Here is a 22,586-nt window from a genome sequence, read left to right as displayed (position 1 = left end):
TATTAAGAGGTGAACGTTAAATTAATTATAAAAATTAGCCCAAATGAAGACACCCACTAGCCCTCTATCCCAGTCAGTAACAAATTATACCATACCTTAATATCATTACAAGCTAATTAGGTATGTATATTAATTTCATTCTGATGTAATAAGAACAGGTCCAGTAGATAAAAACCATTTTCAGATGATAATTGGTGAGGGGTAATTATTGTATGACAAACAAAATCTTTTATTCAAAGTGATTAAAATATTAATGCTGCACACTTTTTAAATATCAATATGTAGTTCGATATAACAACTAAAACTGATGTGAAATAAGACAACTATTTACAGCAACTTAAAATAAAAGCTCCCAACACACCCTGCTCTGTCATCTTCCCCTTTGATTTAGGTTTTTGAAAATCTGATGGGAACTTTTTGGTTTACTGGGGTGAAAAGTAGCCATGTACTTCACTGTGATGCAAGCTATCTCTAAACCAAACGTCAAAAACTTTTATACAGATGAGTTGTGATAAGCTAGCAGACAGACAATCTTTCTCATTTATAATATTAGTAATTGCATTTGATGACTGAAAAACCGATAAAACAATAAAAAAAATACAATATTGATTATATTTTCTAGGCCTAATATATATTTATCTGTGATTATAATATTTGCCTATAAGCAAATAGTTATTAATACAGTGGTTTCATTTTTGCAAAGAAAATGGTTTTTATCTAGGCTCTTGGTCACACAAAACTTTTGATACAGTATGCATAACAAGTAAGAAGTATGTATGCATAGTATAATATGCAAGATAAGAACCGCATTGTTAAAAGTAGCAGAAGTTTTTGTGACAAAACATGCAATAATAATGTAATTATAAACATATTTTATAATTTATTATAAGTATTGATGAGTAGTGCATTTAACCATTCCTGTGTAGTTAGTAACTTATTTATTAAGATTGAAACACAAACAAAATAACTGATAGAAAACCTGTCCATCCCTGCTGCTCGTATTTTCCTGGTCCTCGTGAATATCATCATTCATCCTTCTGCCTGATATATATAGGTACCTTTACTTTGGAAATATTCTAAATCTACATAATAGTTACCTTCACTATTTCTTTTGATTTTATGTAATGTTTTGTTTCTACTCATGAGGTGTTGTACTAATGGAATGACTTTTAGTTGAAGGCTTAGAATACTCACGAAGTAAACTATTCTTCTATTTTAAACAAAAGTCATTCATTTTAAATGATAATTACCACAATCGGAGACTATTAACCACTGATGTAGAATGCTTGTTAGCGAATTCCACTAAGTTTTAAATCGTAGGATAGTTAATTATAATATAGTAAGGAATACAGCTAAATAATAGGGTTTATTCATAGTCTTAGATTACATTTTAGTTAGGTATTTTGTTTTCAATTTTCGTTTTGTTTAGACTTTCCATATGTAAAAAGTACTCTGTGGTTTAGACCATTAGACACATCTTGATTCTTAGATGAATGATGAATGTATACTATCTCTATGTCTTGATTAAAATCTTTTATTTCTGGTCGGTGATTAAAATTAATCACCACAGACTAATAACATATAGGATATTAATCACACACATCACATCACAGACCAAAAACACATAATTTTTATTTGTAAAAAAGCACATAAGTAGTGATTATATACTCTTTGGTATCCTCTATTAATCTGTGCCAATAACATAGACACCGTATTACCGTAGATAGAGTAATAAAGGTAGATACAGGAACATTTGCTTTCTCATTCACACTAAAAAGAGAGCACAGATAAAGTTACTAATGTGATAAACAGAGACGCAGCTAACCTATTTTGTGTAGGAACACAAAATAGGTTAGCTGCGTCTCTGTTATATAAGGGTGTTATATAAGATAAGGGTATCGTGTAACTGGTTTTTTTCAAGAATACATACAACTTACATACAAGGCATGCAACTTTAGTTGCGAAACAAACTTTGAGAATTCGTGGCGTAATTGTATTTCTCATGAGTTATTTACTTGTTTCCACATAAAAAACGTATAATACAAATATTGTTGATCGGTTAATACAAATATTGACTACTAAACAATGGTAATAATTGTTGTGTTATTCATCGTTACGTCGTGCTATCGCTATCTCATACGCGGTTTCACAGTACTTAAATCTACCTATTATTCTATCTACGCATATCACAGACCACTCACAGACCAGTAATTCCTGTGCACTGAAGCTGTAATTTTACCGTACCACAGAACACTTTGTAAATTATCATTGATGACATATGAAACAATAGTGAATAATAGTACAGGGGCAAGTAAATGTATTCTGTGATACTGGGAATCTCTGCCATAATCGAGCTCAATCAGCTTATATAGCCACCAGTGACCCAGAGCCATAAAGCCCGTTAAGCCGTAAAAAATAGATTTGCCATGGCCAAAGATTTGCATCAGGGGCCCAACACAGACTACAAAGTACAGATAAATTTGACCTTCACTAGTTCACCATCACAGAGTACTTTTTACATATTTTACCATTCACATTTCACAGTTCACCATACCTTCAAAAACTTTGCTGTGTTTTGAAATGATTTAATATCTGAATGAAAATTAAACTTCCCAAAGAATTGAAATACTAATACTGAAAATTAAATATGAATTAAATACCTACAATAAATTAGAATTCATAATATATAAGCAATTCCTATACTTTAAAACAGGTAAAAACCCATGGTAAACCATTAACCATAGCATATCATAATAATGAAATACTTAATACTATAATAATCAAGCATTGTATATAAATAATTTTTAATTATTATGTACCTACTATAAACTTAAGATCCTTGTGCATTTACAGCTGTTGCACAAGTTTTAAGCGTAATTACTCACATTTCTTGAAGTATAAGTTTAAGTTACTCCTATACTCATATGTTATTTTAACTATTTCAAGGCTTTTCCTGATAACATGATCCGTCAAGGCAGTATTGATGACATCAATGCGCAGCAGTTCCTAAAATTAAACAGTTATGAAGACACAGTGAGACAGCTGGACATATATTATGCCATAGGTTTGGTATATTTTTCTTAACATGTAGATATTTTATATTAATAACTAACTCCACCATCCATGCTTGAGCTTTGTGCCTAACTGCTAAGTGTGGAGCAAGTACAAATCTTAAAGTGCAGACACACTTCTGTGTTGTGTGCACACAACAGGTGGTCAGACTCATCATATGAAACAATACTGTTTGCTGTGGTGCTCTGTCGCGTTTTGCTCAAAGTGAGGTCTGATTGGGCGGTTGTGCCAGATTGTGCCAGCAACACACCCACAATGGTGCCACAACCTTTAAGCGAGTTCAATTACCTCTGTAAAGTATAATGCATCCAAACTAAGTAAGTATACCTAATGTATGTCAGGTGCCTACTGTGAGGGGGCTCACTGTGGGTCAGTGTGAACGGTATGTTGAACTTTATTTATTTATTTATTAGACAACTAAAAACTAGAATAGAGCTTCTTATTCTTATTAGAGCTAATCGTAATCAATTATGTATCATTTTCATTCTTTTGGTTCTAGTGAAAAGACAACTACTAAGATTTCAAAGTCCGATAACTGGGTTGTTCCCAGTTTTGTCGTCTGATCTGCACATTGGCAGTGTACGAGACAGTATTTACTGTGCTGCAGCGGTATGGGGCTTGTATCAAGCTTACAGGTATGTAAAATCTATGTTATATAGATTGTAATAACTAGCTTATACCCGCAACTTTGTCTGTGTGGACTACACAAATTTCAAACCCCTGTTTTACCCCTTCGAGGGTTGAATTTTCTAAAATCCTTTCTTAACGGATGTCTATGTCATAATAGCTATCTTCATGCTAAATTTCAGCCTGATCCGTCCAGTAATTTGAGCTGTACATTGATAGATTAGGCAGTCAGTCAGCTTTTCCTTTTATTTATTATATAGAAGTAGATTACTTGCCTACTATTACTAGATGTAGTGCAACTTAGTCTGCCTGGGCTTATATTTTTACCTACCTTTTGGCACCTATTTTCAATAAAAAGCTTTGATTTGAAAACTCCTGTTTTCGATTTTCCTACTCCTCTTCGTTTTTCTGGGATAAGAGGAACCTACCTATTCTATTTCTATACCAGGTTTTTCAAAAATCCCATGGTACTTTGATTTTCCAGGACAAAACGTAGCCTATGTAGATGTAAGCTGTCTCTATATCAATTTTCGTCAAAGTCTGTTTAACGGATGGGCTGTGAAAAGCTAGCAGACAGACACACATTCCCATTTATAATATTAGTATGAATAGTATTTATTATTATTTGCACTAGCGAATGTGTTGTGTGAATGGTGAGAATTCACTGTGTCCCAAAAGTTAGATAAGTATTTAAAGGGCCCAGTACACAACGGCGTATGTTGGGCCATGCTTTGCAATGCACAAATGTAGGCCACGTTCACTTGGTGTTCACACATTGGCGCATGGCTCATTGTGGCCTGGCGAGGCACTTGCGATGGACGTGGAAGTAATTACGGCTGCGGCTATTTATTTATATACTGCTTAATGCAGTGCATTATTTGAGTCCCAAATTACAGACTCTGATTGATAAAAATTTAAAAACTGAAAAGTTTCTTCATTGCTCCAGGCAACCGACATTTTGGGCGATCAAAAATAGGTATATATAATAGGTAGTAACTAGCACGCAACAAAAAAGTGTACTATCCCGATCAGCGGTCGGAGGCGAACTAAGCAATCAGCAATGGGCGATTGTGTGAACACCATACGGCCATGCTACGCCACGATTCCTTTGAAGTGTGCCCAAAAAACCGACAACTTCCCGATTGCGCGCCAACATTGACAAATGTCCGCCAACATGTACCATAACCCCCTGTACACAATGACGATTGCCTGTAGTGGGCCAACATACGCCAATGTGTACTGGCTGCTTAAGAAGTGATATTTTTCATTTCCAGACGAATAGATGATGACAGAGGCAAGTCACATGAACTTGGTCAGAGTACAGTAAAATGTATGCGTGGCATACTCGAGTGTTGGATCAAGCAGGCATCTACAGTAGAGGCATTCAAGACTAGGCAGAGTGCCGCCCATGCGTTGCATGTGAAGTTTCACCTCACCACGGGTGAACCAGTGTTGAGTGATGAACAGTATCACCACCTTCAGATAGATGTGATATCACTTTACCTGTTGTTTCTAGTTCAGATGATCACGTCTGGTCTTCAGATTATTTACACTCAGGTTTGAATTCTATTTTTATTTAAATGGCTTTAGGTACTCTAGTCGTTTTGGATCTTCTTTTTTCCTAAGGCCCTGTATTCACCAAAGTGGAGATAGGCGGAGATGTTTAGCAGACCAAGCTGTGATTATAGATGATGCGATAATTTTTTCACTTCATCTATCAATAATCTAATTGGTCTGTTATAGATATCTCTGCTCTGCTTTGCTTAGGTGGATATGGACTTAAGAATAATAGAAAAACACCACATCACAGACTGAAATATTTCACCAGAAAGATGCAATTTAATGAAGGAGACATGTCAACATTCTTAAAAGATCACTAAGTAGCCACCACCACATTTTAGGGCTGCTGGAAGAAATCTCTCCAGTTAAGGTATCCTTTATGCTTGTCTTTTCATTGTATTTAATAACTAGCTTATTTCCGCGACTTCGTCCGCGTGGACTACACAAATTTCAAATCCCTATTTCACCCTCTTAGGGGTTCAAATTTTCAAAACTTAGCGGATGCCTATGTCACAATAGCTATCTGCATGCCAAATTTCAGCCCGATCCGTCCAGTAGCTTGAGCTGTGCGTTGATAGATCAGTCAGTCAGCAGTCAGTCACCTTTTCCTTTTATATATTTAGATAAAGATAATTATGTTTAAGTGTTATGTGAATAAATAAATTTTTTTTTAATGTTTATTTTGTAGGATGAAGTTGCGTTTGTACAAAATTTAGTTTACTATGTAGAGAGAGCATACCGGACACCTGATTATGGGATGTGGGAGAGAGGCTCTAAGTACAACGACGGAAAACCAGAGATCCATGCTTCATCTATAGGTATAATATTATTATCGAATTTATCTAAAATATGCATATTATACAAGTATATGTATACTGCATATTATGCAAATAGAATATAAGCAAATGCTCTCAAATAGTTCTAAAATATCTACGACGCTGTATCTCTATACATTTAAGAATAAACTGATTGACGTGATTTTTGCATGATTATCTATAGTAATTAATGGTCTGGCATTAGCTTCTTTATAATATCCTGAAAAATAAAAAAATCTCACACGATTTTGAAAAATATAAGTCCACACGGACGAAATCAGATTTATCTGTCCTTATCTCACAATGTTCCACTTACTTCGGTCGTCCGTCAGCCATCACCACTCACGCATATCCTTTTCCACACAATCTATCCATCTTTTCTTTGGTCTTCCACTCCTCTTTCGTCCTTCCACAAGCATATTATGTGGGCATCAGCTAGTAAATCACACTAATATTATAAAGGCAAAGTTTGTATGTATGTGTGTGTGTGTATGTTTGTTACTCTTTCACGCAAAAACTGCTGAACGGATTTGGCTGGATATATATTATACCTTGGATTAACACATAGGCTACTTTATATCCCGTACATCCACGCGGACGAAATCGCGGGCATTTTTTTTATTTTTTATTTTATTAGACTAAGCAGCTTTCGCTGATGCGTCTATATCAAAAGTGCTTCGAGTTTACCAAATATTTGTCAAATCTATTCTTGAACTGGTTAACAGAACTTGACATAACCACATCCTTAGGCAATTTATTCCATTTGTGAACAACTCTGTTGGTCAGAAAGTGTTTTAATGGATTTATCTAGTAATAAAATATTTGTAGGCATGGCTAAAGCGGCCCTGGAAGCTATAAACGGGTGCAACCTGTTTGGAGACAAGGGCGCGTCGTGGAGCGTCGTGTATGTAGACATCGACGCTCACAACCGAAACAGAAGCATCTTCGAGACGATGTTGCCGAGGGAGTCTAGTTCTAAGGTATATACTCGTATTCTATTCACCTTTATTGTTGTACTTGTTAAAGGGTTACTGGTAAGTTGCAATACATTAATGTCCTTTAAGTGTTTGATCACAACCTATCAAATGACCGGCGCTAGTATCATTGGGCAAATGTGGATCATTTTTAGTAGTATACATACTACTAAAAATGATGATGAACATATTGCATGCTAATAGGCAGAATTTGGCTGTACCTTTTTGTTTTTGTAATATCTCCACTGTCTAACCATATTCGCAATAAAGAAATTTGAATTGAATTGAATAGTATGTAGTTCCATCTTTTCACCCATCAGTCTGTGTGCGTCCACTGCTGGACAAAGGGCTTTTGGAGAGCGCGCCACCACACACGGTCTTCCGCTTTCGTTAAGGTCGTCGGTCCAGCGGCTGGAGATGGTCCCACACTCCGCTTACTGGTTCGCAGGCTCCACTGCACGTTTGCCCCAAAGGCCACCGATTTTGCGACATTAATTATTTGACATTAGTTGTTTTATGTTGTTTTAGATATAAAACAAAAATTGCGTACTAACAATATTTTTTGATCATTAATTTCTCTAAATTGGCACTTAACCTTGACGCAATTTGTTATTTAATAGTAGATTGTACAACACAGGCATAAAATGGGTTTTATATGCCCGTTATGGATTCTTGCTTACTTATATAAATACTTTATGCACAAGAGCATGAAAAGCAGTTTTAGTCATCTTACTGATAGCATAAAGAAGAACTTTAGGAGCATGAGCAGTGAAAAGGATATTTTGTATTCTAGTCTAGTAACATATCACGTAATACAGCCAAGTCTTGTCAATAGCACGTGATTTTCGTGTGCAATTGAGGGCTGCACAAAACCTAACACATTTGTAGGGAGTCGACGCCGCACTTCTGCCAACTATATCGTTCCCGGCGTTCGCTACTCACGAGGAGCTACTGGTGCAGTTGACTAAGAACAATATCCTCAACCGACTGCAAGGCAAATATGGGTTCAAACGATTCAGTCGGGACGGCTACAAATGTGTGCTAGAAGACCCTAATAGGAGGTATTATACTTATTTAAATGTCCTAGTGTTTATCATTGCTTTTACATTCTTAACATTACTGATGTACTTAGATCATTTTTTGTTTTACATTCATATATTTTACTAGAAAAAATAAGCACTTGTACTTACATAAGTAAACAAAACGAGAATTACCTCCTGTCTTTTTTAAAATCAGTTTCCTCCAGTCCTTACATCCCTAAATTAAATATAATGTTGTTTTGTCAGTAATGATAATGAAATATATTCGTTTAACTGAGCTTTAACATCTATTTTCTAGATGATTTAACACAGTGGGGCCGATTCTCTTGTACACAATCTCTAAACTAAACTAAATTAACAGGTCTAAATCTAGTGCTATCCTTTTCCGCAAGCAACATTATGAAAGGGATAGCAATAGATTTAGACGTGCCATTTAAGAGATAGTTTAGAGATTGTGTACAAAGGAATTAGCCCCATTGTCTCGGAAGCATTTTATTTGGTGGCTATATAGACCTTTGGAATGATAAATATACCCACTGACGTCCATAGACAGACTTCCTTCGGTGGTGTTTCCACTAAATTTAAACATAGGGTTATTCAACGGGCGGGATGCATCGAACGAACAGTCGTTATGCACCCACCCTTCCGCTAAACATCTTCATTCGATCCTGTCAAGCTGTAATGAAGTACAAATTAAATTCCAACCTCTACAGTCTTATGCGGCTGCCGGCTCGTCCGATGCCAAAAGATCATAAAGTTCCGAATTCTCTATAAGAATCCTACCTCCAGCTGTGGTCGTATATTGGTTGAGACCGTGAGGCGACCGACCGATGAAATAAACTAAATATTCCAGGTATTACAATGAAGGCGAGTTGAAGGAGTTCGACGGCATCGAGTCGGAGTGGCCGCTGTTCTACGTGCTGATGATCATCGACGGCGTGTTCCGCACGCTGCCCGACCAAGTTGAGGAGTACCAGAAGCTGCTCAAGTCCAGGATCTATATGGACGAGTATGGAGGTAAGCTCACAATGAAGACGAGTGAAGGAGTTCGACGGTATCGAGCGGAGTGGCCGCTGTTCTACGTTCTGATGATCATCGATGGCGTGTTCCGCACGCTGCCCGACTAAGTTGAGGAGTACCAGAAGCTGCTCAAGTCCAGGATTTGTATGGATGAGTATGGAGGTAAGCTCAGAATAAAGGCGGGTGAAGGAGTTCGACGGCATCGCTCATGATCATCGAAAGTGTATTCCGCACGTTCTTTTTCCGGGATCTGACAACACTGCGCTTTCTGGTGCGAGGTTTCTACGTCAGCGCCTTGGGCCCCAATGTCTTTTTCGAACTATGGTTCTGAAACACGTCTAAAAAATCGAAGTACTTATGTAAAAATATATCTGGCAATTGAAGTATACAATATTTCAGATCCGGTAATCCCCTGGTACTACTATGTTCCACGCGAAGGGATCGAGACCGAACGGAACGAGCCGTATTCCGTACGCAGAATTCCAGCCAGTAAGTATTTCTATTTAATATTGTAATTATTTTAAACGTAATTTATTTCAGGAAAAACGAAAGGTCATAATGCAGTCAATAATTTGTGAACTCATGACTTTGACAACATAAAAGTTTATACTTACTTTTTAAGTTGTTGGCGAAATGTTTATTTTGGAAAAAAACAGTTTTTTTGTTATTTATTACCTATCTTTAATATCTATCGTTTTAATTTAATTTTTAACCTATTTGTGCAATTGTAGCTATAAAAATCCAAAAAGTAATAAAATGGGTATGATGTTCATAAATTTGGCTCAATTTTTAGTCTTCTCAATCTACGTAAGTAATTTATAAATAGTGATATGTAGTTTTAATTTAGAAAAGAAATATAATCTGTATACCAAGAACAATAATTGTAATTTGCAACAATTGATCTTGTAAAAAAGCACGTATACTATGATTGCAGACCATCATGGAGAAGGCGATAATAAAGGTAACACTATTGGTATTGAGAATGGACTGCTGTGCTAATTTTCTGTGCCTTTCTAGCATAATAACCTGATCGTTTTCTCTTGCTATCTAGAAGTGAACTTTTTTGAGCTTTTTTTTGTTAACAAAACAACTATTTTATTAGTCTCAGTGTAGTCGTAGCTGATTCATAATATTCATATTCGACTTTTCAACCGGTAGGTATGATTTATTTTAACAAGCGCAATAACGCCACGCCCGTACCCGGTGCGTACAGTACGCGACAAAAAGTAATGTACATCAGCCTTTAGAATGACATTGCGGCTTTGTAGAGTGTTGTCACTGTCACTCATACCTATGTGACGTTTTATCGGTCTCAACGACAGAGACAATGCTCTACAAATCCGCTATCTTCTTCTAAAAGTCGATGTACATTACTTTCTGCCGCGTATTGTACGCAAATGTCCTAGCCGCGATACGGGCCTGGGCTTCCTTGGTACCTTCGACCATAAAATTGCATTACCAATTTCTACCATTAATTTGTGAATATTTTTTGCACATCGCTTATAAGACCTAGTACCAACAGTCTACACCATACATTTATAAAACTCTGAGGCATAATGTAATTTTGACATACTGAAAGCAGTTTTATAGTCGACTATACATTCATTTTGTTTTTGTTACATTATTTTAAAGCTATACTTATTAATAAACTATACCCGTTCTTGCTTATAATCTTTAAATAGGATCAATAGTTGTCCCACAGCTATCAGCTATCAGCCTCTATAAGTAAAAATTAAAAGCTTTAGGTGGCGGTTTATAAAAACTATATTGCCATTTCATAGTCCATTAAAAAAGGCCATTTCCTACGAAAAAATTAAGCTAGCAAGATTTTTTCTAAAATGAAAAAAATTAAGTATAGTACGCGACAGGTTGAGATGGCAATCGGCGAGGGGACGCCCCGCACACCCGCATTGTCCCCGAGCTAACCCGTTGCGAGCGAGTGGATGACGTTTTTTTTAATTTATCGAGAAACAAGTTAGCCTTTGACTGCAAACCCTGGTGGTAAGTGATGATGCCATCTAAGATGGAAGCGGGCTAACCTGGAAGGGGTATGGCAGTTTGTATTAAGCCCATACCCCTTTGGTCAACACGGCGTCGTATCGGAACGCTAAACCGCTTGGCGGCACGGCTTTGCCGGTAGGGTGGTAACTAGTCACAGCCAACTGTTGCTGTTGCTGTCTCAACATGTCGCGGAATATAGTACTATGTAACATTGTTCTTAGGCGACACAACCCAAAATAGTGCTTGATACCGAAAGCCGATCGCCACGTCTTTATCGCGACTCTATACTTTCAATGTAAAAATATGTTCTACAGAGTATAAGAGTAAAGTTCAATTTTCAATGCTGTACTAGCTTATTGATAAGCAACAATATTCAGATACGGGCGGGTTGTTCCTCTGGGCGCAGTCACTATTCGTGCTGGCGCAGCTGTTGACGGGCGGACTCCTTCATGTCAACGAGCTGGATCCAATCCGGCGCTATCTCCCCTCCTACAACCGGCCTAGACGCGCTGGACGATACTCGGCTTTCCAGGTAGGTCTAGTTACTAAGGGTAACTAATACTGTTGTTTATACTACTGATGATATATTGAAGGAAACTTACAATTCGATGATCGGAGTCGGGATTGCTTCCCTAACAAACCACGGCCGATGTAACTCAGCCTAAAGTGAAGCATAACTATTAAATAAATCCTGCTGTGTTCTCGATGGTGACTACAATTCAAGTTTTCTTAAAGTGTGGGTAATTTCAACGACATGCTATTTCGAATCATAAAAATCATCCATCATCCATTGTAAATGGACAGAATTAACTCCTATTGAGGATGAATAAACACAAACTCATAATGTGGCTAATTTTGTTGAACACAATCTCTAAACTAAACTAAAATGACACGTCTAAATCTATTGCTATCCTGCTAATCTGTTGCTTGCGGAAAAGGACAGCGCTAGATTTAGACCTGTTAATTTAGTTTAGATTAGAGATCGTGTACAAGAGAATCAGCCCCATTGTTACTTATTCCATGCCTCTCTTCAGCCCTTAATTTTAAAAAATTAATTGTTCTGTTTTCATGCAGGCCAAACAGACATTAGTAAGTATCAGGCTACATGAAGCATGTATTGTTACGGCTAAATTCATATACCTATTGTAGACCCACATAAAATATATATGTATCTCAATAGGTCTTTTTACTCAGATAATATTAGAGTACCTAATGTTGCAATAGGCATAGTATTTGCGCAAGATTCTAATATATTACGCACAGTTGTTATTATCAACATTCTAGTCTAATATATTTTACTGTGAAGAAGTATAAAGGAACACTGTTATTTATATACACGGCAGTAAATTGATGTGGCTTTAGCGCTTTTTTCTGTGTTTATTTAATAAGTTCACTTTATTTGCGTGCGTATTATAAGTCCCGCAAATTGCTAATGCGCGTGGTCGCCATTTTAGTGACGTCAGCACTAGACTGAAGTAGTATCATAACTCTATGAGCTGATGATATATTTTTATTTCGGCTGACGTCAAAATGTCGTCATTTCGATGTTAATGAGACAAGGTTCCAGCACAATAGCAATTTGCGAGACTTAAATCAAGCGTGATATTTTAATGTTGATAACCAGGTATATACCATGATACCACGATTAATTTGATGGTTTTATTTGTCGACATTTATAGCTTAAAATCATTACTTCAACAGTGTGCTATGTATTCATATTTCATAGCGTCAAAGTTCTTTGCGATCTCACCTGGTTGTAAGTGAGGTGGATGTGGGCTATTTGTGGGCTATTCAGGTTGAATATGACACGTGTTGTCTGAATTTTCCCCTAAAGAAGCCCTTATCCTTGACTATGAATTCCAGTGTTAGTGTCCACTAGAAATTAATCTTGCAGCTGTCATAATAGTCATTTCTGCAAGTTTAGCAACTAAACTTGGAAATAATTACTTTCTGCGAGTATATATACATTATACCTACATAGTGCAAGTAACTTGTCAGAGCCGACTTCTGTGAGTTTTATTGCTAGTGGACTCTTGGCCTTATGTAAAGCGTACGATGTATAACATGCAGGGAATAGCAACGGATCTGGTGGTGCAAGTCGTCCTGATAGCCGAGTCGATGCGTCTGCAAGCCATGATGGGCACATACGGCATCCAAACGCAAACGCCCCACGAAGTCGAGCCTGTACAGGTTAGTATCCTCAACTCACAGTAATACAATAACCAGCAAATATTGTGAGATTTCACTCGCCATTGTCATGTCAAAAGTACGGTTCACCTTTGGTTGCGCCAAAAAGCTTAACTTAGGAAATTCTCTTTAATAAACTGCTCAAATTTCCAAAAACCCTTTTCCTAGTACTTTACCATTCCATATTTACGCATCCTTTTCACCAATATCGGCAACTTCGCATCGCAATCTACCAAACCAATTATCTATGAACTGCAAACAGTGAATGCCGATTCCTTTCTCATCCAGAAAATCCCTTTGAGCAGTTCATCTCTAGATATACAGTCCACAACCCCAGTCGCATTGTCGCGAAGTCCTGTATCTGAAAGGGGATACGGGCTTCGACTCCCGCGCTGTCAACCTTTTAAAATAAACACCAAAACCGTACTTTTGACATGACAGTTATGAACATAGAGATAAAATGACGAGTGAGATCTCAAAATGTCATTCATTATAGTCGATTTTTATCCTGCTCCAATTGTTTGCTGGTCACTTTTTTAGCCCTAAAGATATATCCTTTTCACAATTTTGCAGGAGAGATTTCAAAGTTTCATAAATTGTTAAATTTTTTAGGGTTCCTACCTCAAAAGGAAAAAAGGAATCCTTATAGGATCACTTCGTTGTCTGTCTGTCGTGTCTCTCAAGAAATCCTATAGCGATCCTATACTTCCCGTTGATCTAGAATCATGAAATTTGGCAGGTAGGTATTAGGCAGGTCTTATAGCACAAGTAAAGGAAAAACTACGAAAACCGTGAATTTGTGGATACATCACAAAAAAATAATACTAAAATGTGTTCATGAAAAAATAATTTAGTATTTTCAATTTTCAAGTGGGGTATCACATGAAAGGGCTCCATTGTAAAACAGATTTTTATTTATTTTAATGCATAATAGTTTTTATCGTGCAAAAATACCCGAGTATGGAACCTCGGTGCGCCGGCTGACTGGTTTGGCCGGTTTTTACATATGAATCATATTTCCAAAAAGCTTTAGTAAGTGCGTAGCTTTCTTAATTGGGAATATGTTGTTGTATATAGACGTGTGTTTACATTTTTAGATCTATTTTATATTTGTAGATATGCAGTTCCACACAGCTAGTCCATGTATACAGAGAGCTGGGCGTGTGCGAGAAGCTTAAACTGACCGGAAGACCCATAAGACCTGTCGGTTCTCTCGGTACGAGTAAGGTACAATCAGCTACAGCCAGGCCTAGCATGACAGCTGCGAGATTACACACTTGACACTTTTGAATCGAGAAATCCGGTTCTATTATAGCCCTTGGGATTGGATTTTGGAGATACTTAAAATGAAAAGTATTGCGTTTTAAGGGAGACCTTAAATTTTGATTTTCATGTTTTTGACATTTTGACTACAGCTTATTGTGGCAAAAACGATAACGTTAGAAATGGCCTAGCAATTAAATTATTATTCGGTAATTTTCGCATTCTATTTTATCAAATATCCATGTGAAATATTCCTTGGCACTCATGCTAGGCGGCAGCATCTTGTTTGGAAATTACCAAAATGGTAATTTCCAAACAATTTTGATTGACAAAACAAATAGTCCAATCTGAAATTACAACATAACGGTCTGTGCAAGTCATAGACTAAGAGCGGTTACGCACTAATCCGATCCGAGTCCGTGAAAATACGGATATAAAAAACTCGGACTGAACTCTGATATTGCTTACGCACTAATCCAATCTCTGATCCAAATCCAAGCTATTCAATGGACATCCTTTGACATATCTACGTCATATTTCGTCCGATTTGAATCCGAAGCTCATCCGAGATATTCTCACGGATGATGGAGAGATCTCGGATGACGGAAGTGCAATGCGTCATCGCTCTAAGGATTAAATTCAAGCCCGGCTCCGATCTGTTTTTGTAGATGGCGTCTCGTGTTCAGATTGTACTGCTTGTTTTGCGCGCAGTATATCTTATATGAAATCTCTATATTTTTTTTTGCAGATATACAGAGTGTGTGGTATGACGGTGTTGTGTTATCCGTTGATATTCGAGGTGTCGGAGTTTTACTTGTACAGAGACATGGCGCTGCTGATCGATGATATTAAGACTGAGTTGCAGTTTGTCGGCAAGTAAGTGGCTGAAGGTGCCAATAATTCATTTGTTAATCCGGAAAGTTTCATTCTACTCTTGAATTCTTCGGAGGTCTCAAAAGGTCTCAGACATCTAAACAGAGCAATCCTGCGGGGTGTCATCCCGTGGCGGGATTATACCGATTGGTAGAAGTCCGCAGAACAAACTTTTTTTTTAAAATAGAGATAGCGAGCAAACGAGCAGGCAGGTCACCTGGTTTAAGCGATTACCGCCGCCCATGAACATTTGCAGCACCAGAGGAACCGCCGATGCGTTGCCGGCCTTTTAGGCATTTGTTGGTCCGCTCCTTGAATAACCCCATGTTGTAATCTAGTGGGAACACCACCGATGGGAGTTGGTTCCACAGTTTGCATGTGCGTGGAAAGAAGGATCTGGCACAGCGGACGGTCGAAGTGCACCAGACACCCAGGTGGTGAGGGTGAAATTCCTTACGGTGGCGCGCGGTGCGGTTGTAGAAAAATGAGGGTGGAATGAGGTCAAAAATTTTAGTAGTGTATCAAGCAGATTTGTCTGTAAACATCTCATCTCACAGAACCGTAAACCTAATTTAAAAGATGAGGCGTGTTCCGATTGGGCGATTGTGGTGCAGGTACTGGCGCCTGTCGGGGCGGCCGACGGTGTGCCTGCTGGTGCGCGAGGAGCACATGCGCGACCCGCACTTCAAGCAGATGCTGGACCTGTTCGCGATGCTCAAGAAGGGCCACTGCGACGGCGTCAAGGTGCGCCTCGGCCGACTGCAGAACCTCATCTCCAGCTCCTGTATTGGTGAGCTAATATTTGTGGAGCCAAATATCTTAATATATATTATTCTTCTGTAGGTGAGTTTGTCACCCAACCCGTCCTAAACGGTTGGACCGATTTGGATGAAATTTTGTGTTTATATTTCCAATGGGTTCCTGGTATTAGTATAAAAAATATGTCTTTCTTATCACTTATTCCCATTTCTTATCCCTTTAGAGTTAGAAACGTGCATTCGCAGAGTACCTTCTATTTAATGCTATTACGAACTGGAGAAGCTGTGATAGCCTAGTGGATAGGATGTCCGCCTCCTAATCGGAGGTCGGGGGTTCGATCCCGGGCACACAGCCACACACCTCTAACTTTTCGGAATTATGTGCGTTTTAAGTAATTAAATATCACTTGCTTTAACGGTGAAGGAAAACATCGTGAGGAAACCTATATGCCTGAGAGTTCTCCATAATGTTCTTAAAGGTGTGTAAAATCTGCGGCAGACTATGGCCAAAACCCCTCTCACTCTGAGAGGAGCCCCGTGCTCTGTCGCTGAGCCGGCGATGGGTTGATCATGATGATGACGATGATTACGAACTGGCGGTGTTCTTAGATGACTTGGCTGACAGCAACCACATCCTACAGTACAAATGGGCGTGTACGTAACTCTGCAACTCGTGCAGTGGCGATGCGTAGACGACTCGCTAGTCGGCGAGTCGACAGTGCAAATATCGTGTCTGCGACCATTATACCTTTTGCAACATGCTTAACATTGCTTTTCAGAGCATCTTGACTTCATGAGTCAGGGTGAGTTCCCGTCCGAGATGTTCACGCAGTTCAAGCAACTACAGCACGACTACATCGGCTACCAGTCCCTCACCGACGTGCCTCGAACGCTCACGTACAGGGAAGAGACCATCGACTATGAGACTTATAAAAACAGATCTACACCTGATGTGGTGTCGGCTTTGCGGACAACCAGTAATATATTCGCGCAGTGTCAGCTGTGGGGGATATTGATGCAGCGGGAAGGCCCTATGTATGAGGTGATTTATCTTTGTCATTCTACTCGCGAAGGCTGCGCCGGCTGGTGCAGTATCATGTTTGACCGCACCATGCTAACAGGTCTGATTGCAGCCAAGTGCTAGCCTATAAATTAAATAAAAGACTAGCGCTGAAGGGGCATCGCATTCTAGCGAGGTGCACAGATAATGTGCCCGTATGATAATTAATATAATCATCCTTAAGATCCTTGTATGTTTTTTAATATGTTTACTTTGTGTTCTGTGTAATCACTACCCATATTATAAATGCGAAAGTGTGTTTGTTTGTTGGTCTATTGGTTTTATCCTTTAATTACATCTTAACGGAGCAACGGATCGACGTGATTTTTTGCATGGGTTGAAGACTTGGAGAGTGACATAGACTACTTTATATTTATTAAATTTATTTTAAAATCAATGAGTTCCTGTGGGATTTTAAAAACCTAAATCCACGCGGACGAAGTCGCAGACGTCAGCTATTAAAGTATAATTAAAAAAAATAGAAATCAATAATAATTATTACAGGCAAAACGCATAACTGAGTTGGTTACTGCGGTGCAGTAGGAGTGTGATGACGTGACGCGAGAGCGCTTCGTCAACTTGTGACAACTGTTACCCCTCGGCACCGCTCCACTACCGCAGGAACCTACTCAGTTATGTGCTATAATATTAATTATGTTTCTCTTGTGTGGCAGGTGAACGGCACGAGCGCGCTGGACGCGCTGAAGGGTCTGTACGGCAGCGCGGGCGTGCTGCGGCACTGGCGCGCCGTGCGCTACTGCTCGTCGCTGCTCAGCCACACCGTGGACTCCATCAGCCCCTTCATCACCACCGTGCTCGTCAGCGGCAAGCAGGTACAAATATAGTTTGCGCAAGGTCGATATTCCTTCACCGTTGCCGGTGACACAAAAACACCGTGACGAAACCTGCATCCCTGAGAGTTCTCCAAAATGTTCTCAAAGGTGTGTCAAGACCAATCCGCACATGGCCAGCGTGGTAGACTATGGCCAAAACCCTTCTCACTCTGAGAGGAGACCGGTGCTCTGTAGTGAGCCGGCGATGGGTTGATCATGATGATGATGAAGGTCGATATGGCAATCGGGGTTATGAGGTGAGTTAAGGAGGGTGCTGTGCGGTCCAGCGGGGCGTCCCCACCCCGATTGCTATGCCGTCCTGTCGCGATGTATAGTTGCGTCAAATCGCGAAGTGCCGGCATCTCGGCATTGAACTATAACATTATGTATGAAATGAAATAAAGACTTTTGTAATGTTGAGCGCATTCACCTAGGGAAACACATCGTATACCCTGAGGATGCTACTTCTACTCCAGTCAAAAAAGTGCTGCTGTATCTGGCGGCCACAGGATTTGATGAGGAAATCTGAAGTGGAGACAATACACAATGTATCGGAGACGATCGAAGTGATACAGGGTATTCAAGAACCTACATGACCCCAAAGTATAAGAAGAAGAAGAATGTTGAGCGCTCCAAGGTTGCATCATCTGCCTACCTTTGATTACAGCCTAATACTACTCTATAGATTAAAAAAAAGTGTACTGAGCCCTCATATACTTAGTCTTACATTTTAAACATTGGTGGTCTCCACTGTGTCATCACTTATTGAGTTACTAGCCGATGCCCGCGACTTCGTAGCCATGAATTTAGGTTTAAAAAATCCCGTGTGAACTCTTTGATTTTCCGGAATAAAAAGTTACCTATGTTACTCTCCAGGTCTTAAACTTTACCCATGCAAAAAATCACGTCAATTCGTTGCAAGTTGCGACGTGATTGAAGGACAAACCAACAAACAAATCTGTTAATCTGTCAAGTTACTCTGTACGTTATTAAGTCTGTCTGTTAGTAAATTAATCTATACTTTAATCTGTTAGTCTGTAAGTTAGTGCATGTTAGTTAATAAGCAAAGTTTCACCTGTAATTGACGACCATACTGTTTATTGTATGTATTTAAATGTGCGGTCTTTTATGTATGGAAGTTGTCGGTGATAAATAAATTAAAAAAAAAAAAAAAAACAAACACTTTCACAATTATAATATGGGTACTGATTGTTGTTTGTAGCTGACAGTGGGCGTGATCGGGCGCAAGGAGACGGTGTTCGACAAGCCTATGACTCCCGGCGAGATACAATCAGTCATGTACTCCACCATACAGCCTTACGACATCATTGGTGCCGTGTTGCAACAGGTACGTTTCCGAACCATATATTAAACGCCATAAGGCTCAATTTTAATTGCAGATGAAATTTGATTCAGTTTAGTTGAATATCTTGACTAGGAACACATGAATATGGTGAAGGCAAAATGTTACCACAGTTTTTTATTGCAGGTGCGCTGAGTAAGTGTAAACAAAGTGTACAGTACGCGGCCGAAAGTGATGAACATCGGCCTTTAGAATGACATTTCAGCTTTGTACAGCGTTGTCTCTATCACTCATATATGACGTTTTGTCGGTCTCAACGACCGAGACAGTGCTTTACAAATCTGCTATCTCCTTCTAAAGATCGATGTTCATCACCTTTGGCCGCGTGCTGTACTTTTGTGCAAAGAAAGACTAAAGCCTGAACATAAATAAGATTTTTTCCAGGAAGTCGTGCTTTACTGTGGTCGTCTAATCGGAACAAACCCTGACATGTTCCGGGGTATCCTCAAAATTCGCGTAGGATGGGTCCTGGAGGCCATCCGTATCTACTTAGAACTTTTTCCCGAAGAGAAGAGAGCTGACGCCACATTGGAGAGCTTGTCTCCGTATAAGCTCCGCACGTTACTTCAAAAAGTCCTTACCGTATCTGATTGGGCGGATGAAAAAGGGTATGTACTATAATATCTGAATCTAGATTTGCCCGGGTTCCGTACGGATGTCATATAAACACACTAATCAAAATACTATCTCATGGTGAAAACTTGAATAAAATTAATTCAGTGCCTTTTTTGCATTTGCGATTTTAGATGCACAGAAAATGAAATACAAAACTAGAATCCTGAAGTAGTATCTGCAACAGGATAAAGATAAATATTCAGACCAGTCAATTTTTCATTACTAGTTGAGGTTTTTTTTTTTAGATTAACGCCTTTAGAAAGGCGAAGATTGGAGGGCTGCTTGTGTCGTGTGCCAAAACATTTTTATGTGCAAATTTGGGATATTCTCTTGAGAACGCCAAAAGGAATTATTGTTGAGGTATGGAGTTTTCGTGGAATGTATTGCCCTTTTTTTAGATTTGAAAATGGGTGTGTTTTGTACATCTTTTTTTTACAATTTAACTTCAGACTAAAATGGACCTACAGGTCCTTGATTTAAATATGCGCATTCAGTACATACTAGTCTTTTTTTTAAAGGTTTCCGCTTGGAGCGCTGGTTGTAATTAAATTTTTTTAATAAACGAACTTGAGCTTTCAATCAAGGCAGATAAAATCAATTTTACTTTGCTGTTGTTTCAACGCTCGAAGTCTATTGGCAGCAAAACAAGCTAACTGGATATTTCGCACATACCTATTTGACACATTCCTTTTGTTGCTAACGTTTATGACGAAACGACTCAGACGATAACGGCCGTACTGTAGCGCCGATGCCTTGCCGCGAAGCGCGACTTCCATATTGTCTTCGTTTCATGTCATGTTTTTTTGCTCTCACCTAAATGTAAGGCCTGAATAGATGGGGCGTGTTCTGTGCAGCCTAAGCGGCAAGACATCGTTCATACTGTAATTGATGGCACTCAGGACCCCAGTGGGCATCAGGCTAACTTCACGCTTGTTTGTGATACAGGGTCACGCAATCCCCGCGCAGCCGACACTAGTAAACATGTCGCGCTCGGAAATATCGTTCGCCCTGCTAGTGGAGGAGGCGCTAGTGCGCGTGCCGTCCGCCGAGCGGCGCCAGCTGTGCGTGGAGCTGCTGTGCGTGCTGGCCACCATCCTGCGCCGCAACCCGGAGCTGTACCTGCAGCAGCCGCTCAACCTCGACCGCTTGCTGGACGACGCGGAGCTCACATACGCTAAGGTTAGTGTGTTGCATCACATCACCTGCTAGTCAGGAAGCGTTAGTGCGTGTTGTTCTTATTATGCGTACAAAATGACTTCTCAAGTGTCAATTCTCAATTGTCATGCCAAAAGTACGATTTTAGTTCTTATTTTAAAGGTGAATCGTACTTTTGCCTTGACAGTTGACCCATAAAGTTAAAATGGAGAAGTAATTTTGTACGGACACATTTTAAGCTATGGGTCGTGGATACAGGACAGACAGGACAGCGGCGTAGCGTCGGAGGGCACGCTGAGCGCGGCGGCGGCGGGCGTGGCGCTGGGCTACCTGGCGCGCGCCGTCGTCAACAGCGTGCTGCAGGCCGCGGCCGCGCCGCACGCCGAGGACGCGTCGCACTCGCACGACGCTTGTCAAGTCTCTTAAGCTGCGTTCACACGAACACGATCACACTTCGGTGCCATTGAATGTCTACTAGAAATCCCCAATCCGAGTGCACCCAAAATCTATGGTTATTTAAATCTTGAAAATGAACAGATTTCTATATTATGATTAAGTTCGGACGTGTGTAATTACACATTGTACATTAATTTTATATACTCATACGTGTGCGTCTTTGTCGTACAATCACACAGAATATGTACTACGTCTTATTGGCACAGAAAGTTCACTCCACAAAGACGTTTAAATAAAAGCGACTCTGTTACGACGCAATAAAGTGCAATTAATTTATTAAGACGCAATAAGGATATCTTGGATAAAAAGACCTACACAATTTTAAGATGCAATTTTTAGAAATGTAATATTTCTATTTATAAAAAGGAATAAAAAATATTGTTTATTCAATATTTTAGGCATAAGCAATGTTTAACGAGTTACCTATACCTATTATATTTGAAAAACAAATAATTATGACTTTACAAAGGGCATTCATTAGACCTAGTTGGCATACAAGTCCGCCATTTTGAAAAACCTTGTTTCGAATTTATGCCAAGTTCCATACAAAAATGTTTGAGCCCTTTTAAACTAAATGGTTTTGCAACCCTGTCTAGAATATAATGAAAAAAACATGTTACAAATAATGATATTGTAGTGATATTTAAATTGATTATAACATACAATCAATGCCATGAAATACCTATATTTTTTAGTGTAGTATTATATTATAATTTGTGTTATATACTTTACATTATTAGATTATAATTGTTAGTAAAGATTTTATAAACGAAAAGAGAAAAATATTTATTACTAGTAATTATTGAAAGGCTGTTCCTTTATTATAAGATCACAGAATTACTTCAAATTATATGAATGTTCAAATTAAACAAAACATTTGTTTTATTCTATGGCTTATTCGCATGATCAATATA

The 22,586-nt window shown here is 39.0% G+C and overlaps 2 protein-coding genes across 7 annotated transcripts in view; one reads left to right on the top strand and one right to left on the bottom strand.

The window, feature by feature from the left end:
- The window catches only part of CYLD (ubiquitin carboxyl-terminal hydrolase CYLD), a 9,859-nt gene extending 8,392 nt beyond the window's left edge, over positions 1-1,467 (bottom strand). Inside the window, exon 1 of one of the 4 annotated variants that reach the window (XM_034969967.2) lies at positions 980-1,467. In XM_034969967.2, the coding sequence (XP_034825858.1) occupies positions 980-1,033 (54 nt within the window). In that variant the 5' untranslated portion in view covers positions 1,034-1,467. The remainder of the gene's footprint in view (positions 1-979) is intronic. The other 3 variants (XM_034969975.2, XM_069499169.1, XM_069499174.1) reach the window with 3 other exon arrangements.
- The window catches only part of LOC117996818 (probable phosphorylase b kinase regulatory subunit beta), a 23,823-nt gene extending 1,368 nt beyond the window's left edge, over positions 1-22,455 (top strand). The window contains exons 1-22 of one of the 3 annotated variants that reach the window (XM_034984957.2): positions 2,532-2,713; positions 2,947-3,064; positions 3,572-3,707; positions 4,974-5,256; positions 5,948-6,077; positions 6,903-7,054; positions 7,937-8,109; positions 8,942-9,105; positions 9,508-9,597; positions 10,043-10,069; positions 11,487-11,641; positions 13,180-13,299; positions 14,413-14,523; positions 15,308-15,435; positions 16,047-16,222; positions 16,970-17,232; positions 17,925-18,083; positions 19,306-19,431; positions 19,831-20,054; positions 20,307-20,421; positions 21,007-21,240; positions 21,475-22,455. In XM_034984957.2, coding sequence (XP_034840848.1) covers positions 2,962-3,064; positions 3,572-3,707; positions 4,974-5,256; positions 5,948-6,077; positions 6,903-7,054; positions 7,937-8,109; positions 8,942-9,105; positions 9,508-9,597; positions 10,043-10,069; positions 11,487-11,641; positions 13,180-13,299; positions 14,413-14,523; positions 15,308-15,435; positions 16,047-16,222; positions 16,970-17,232; positions 17,925-18,083; positions 19,306-19,431; positions 19,831-20,054; positions 20,307-20,421; positions 21,007-21,240; positions 21,475-21,642 — 3,237 coding nt within the window. In that variant the 5' untranslated portion in view covers positions 2,532-2,713; positions 2,947-2,961 and the 3' untranslated portion in view covers positions 21,643-22,455. Of the gene's footprint in view, positions 1-2,531; positions 2,714-2,946; positions 3,065-3,571; positions 3,708-4,973; positions 5,257-5,947; positions 6,078-6,902; positions 7,055-7,936; positions 8,110-8,941; positions 9,106-9,507; positions 9,598-10,042; positions 10,070-11,486; positions 11,642-13,179; positions 13,300-14,412; positions 14,524-15,307; positions 15,436-16,046; positions 16,223-16,969; positions 17,233-17,924; positions 18,084-19,305; positions 19,432-19,830; positions 20,055-20,306; positions 20,422-21,006; positions 21,241-21,474 lie in introns of those variants that run through there. The other 2 variants (XM_069499131.1, XM_069499137.1) reach the window with 2 other exon arrangements.
- Positions 22,456-22,586: the final 131 nt, after the last annotated feature.

The sequence above is a fragment of the Maniola hyperantus genome, chromosome 1, assembly GCF_902806685.2.
Source record: "Maniola hyperantus chromosome 1, iAphHyp1.2, whole genome shotgun sequence".
Lineage (NCBI taxonomy): Eukaryota > Metazoa > Arthropoda > Insecta > Lepidoptera > Nymphalidae > Maniola > Maniola hyperantus.
Note: the sequence above shows the minus strand (reverse complement) of the source record. Positions and strands in the feature narration are given on the sequence as shown.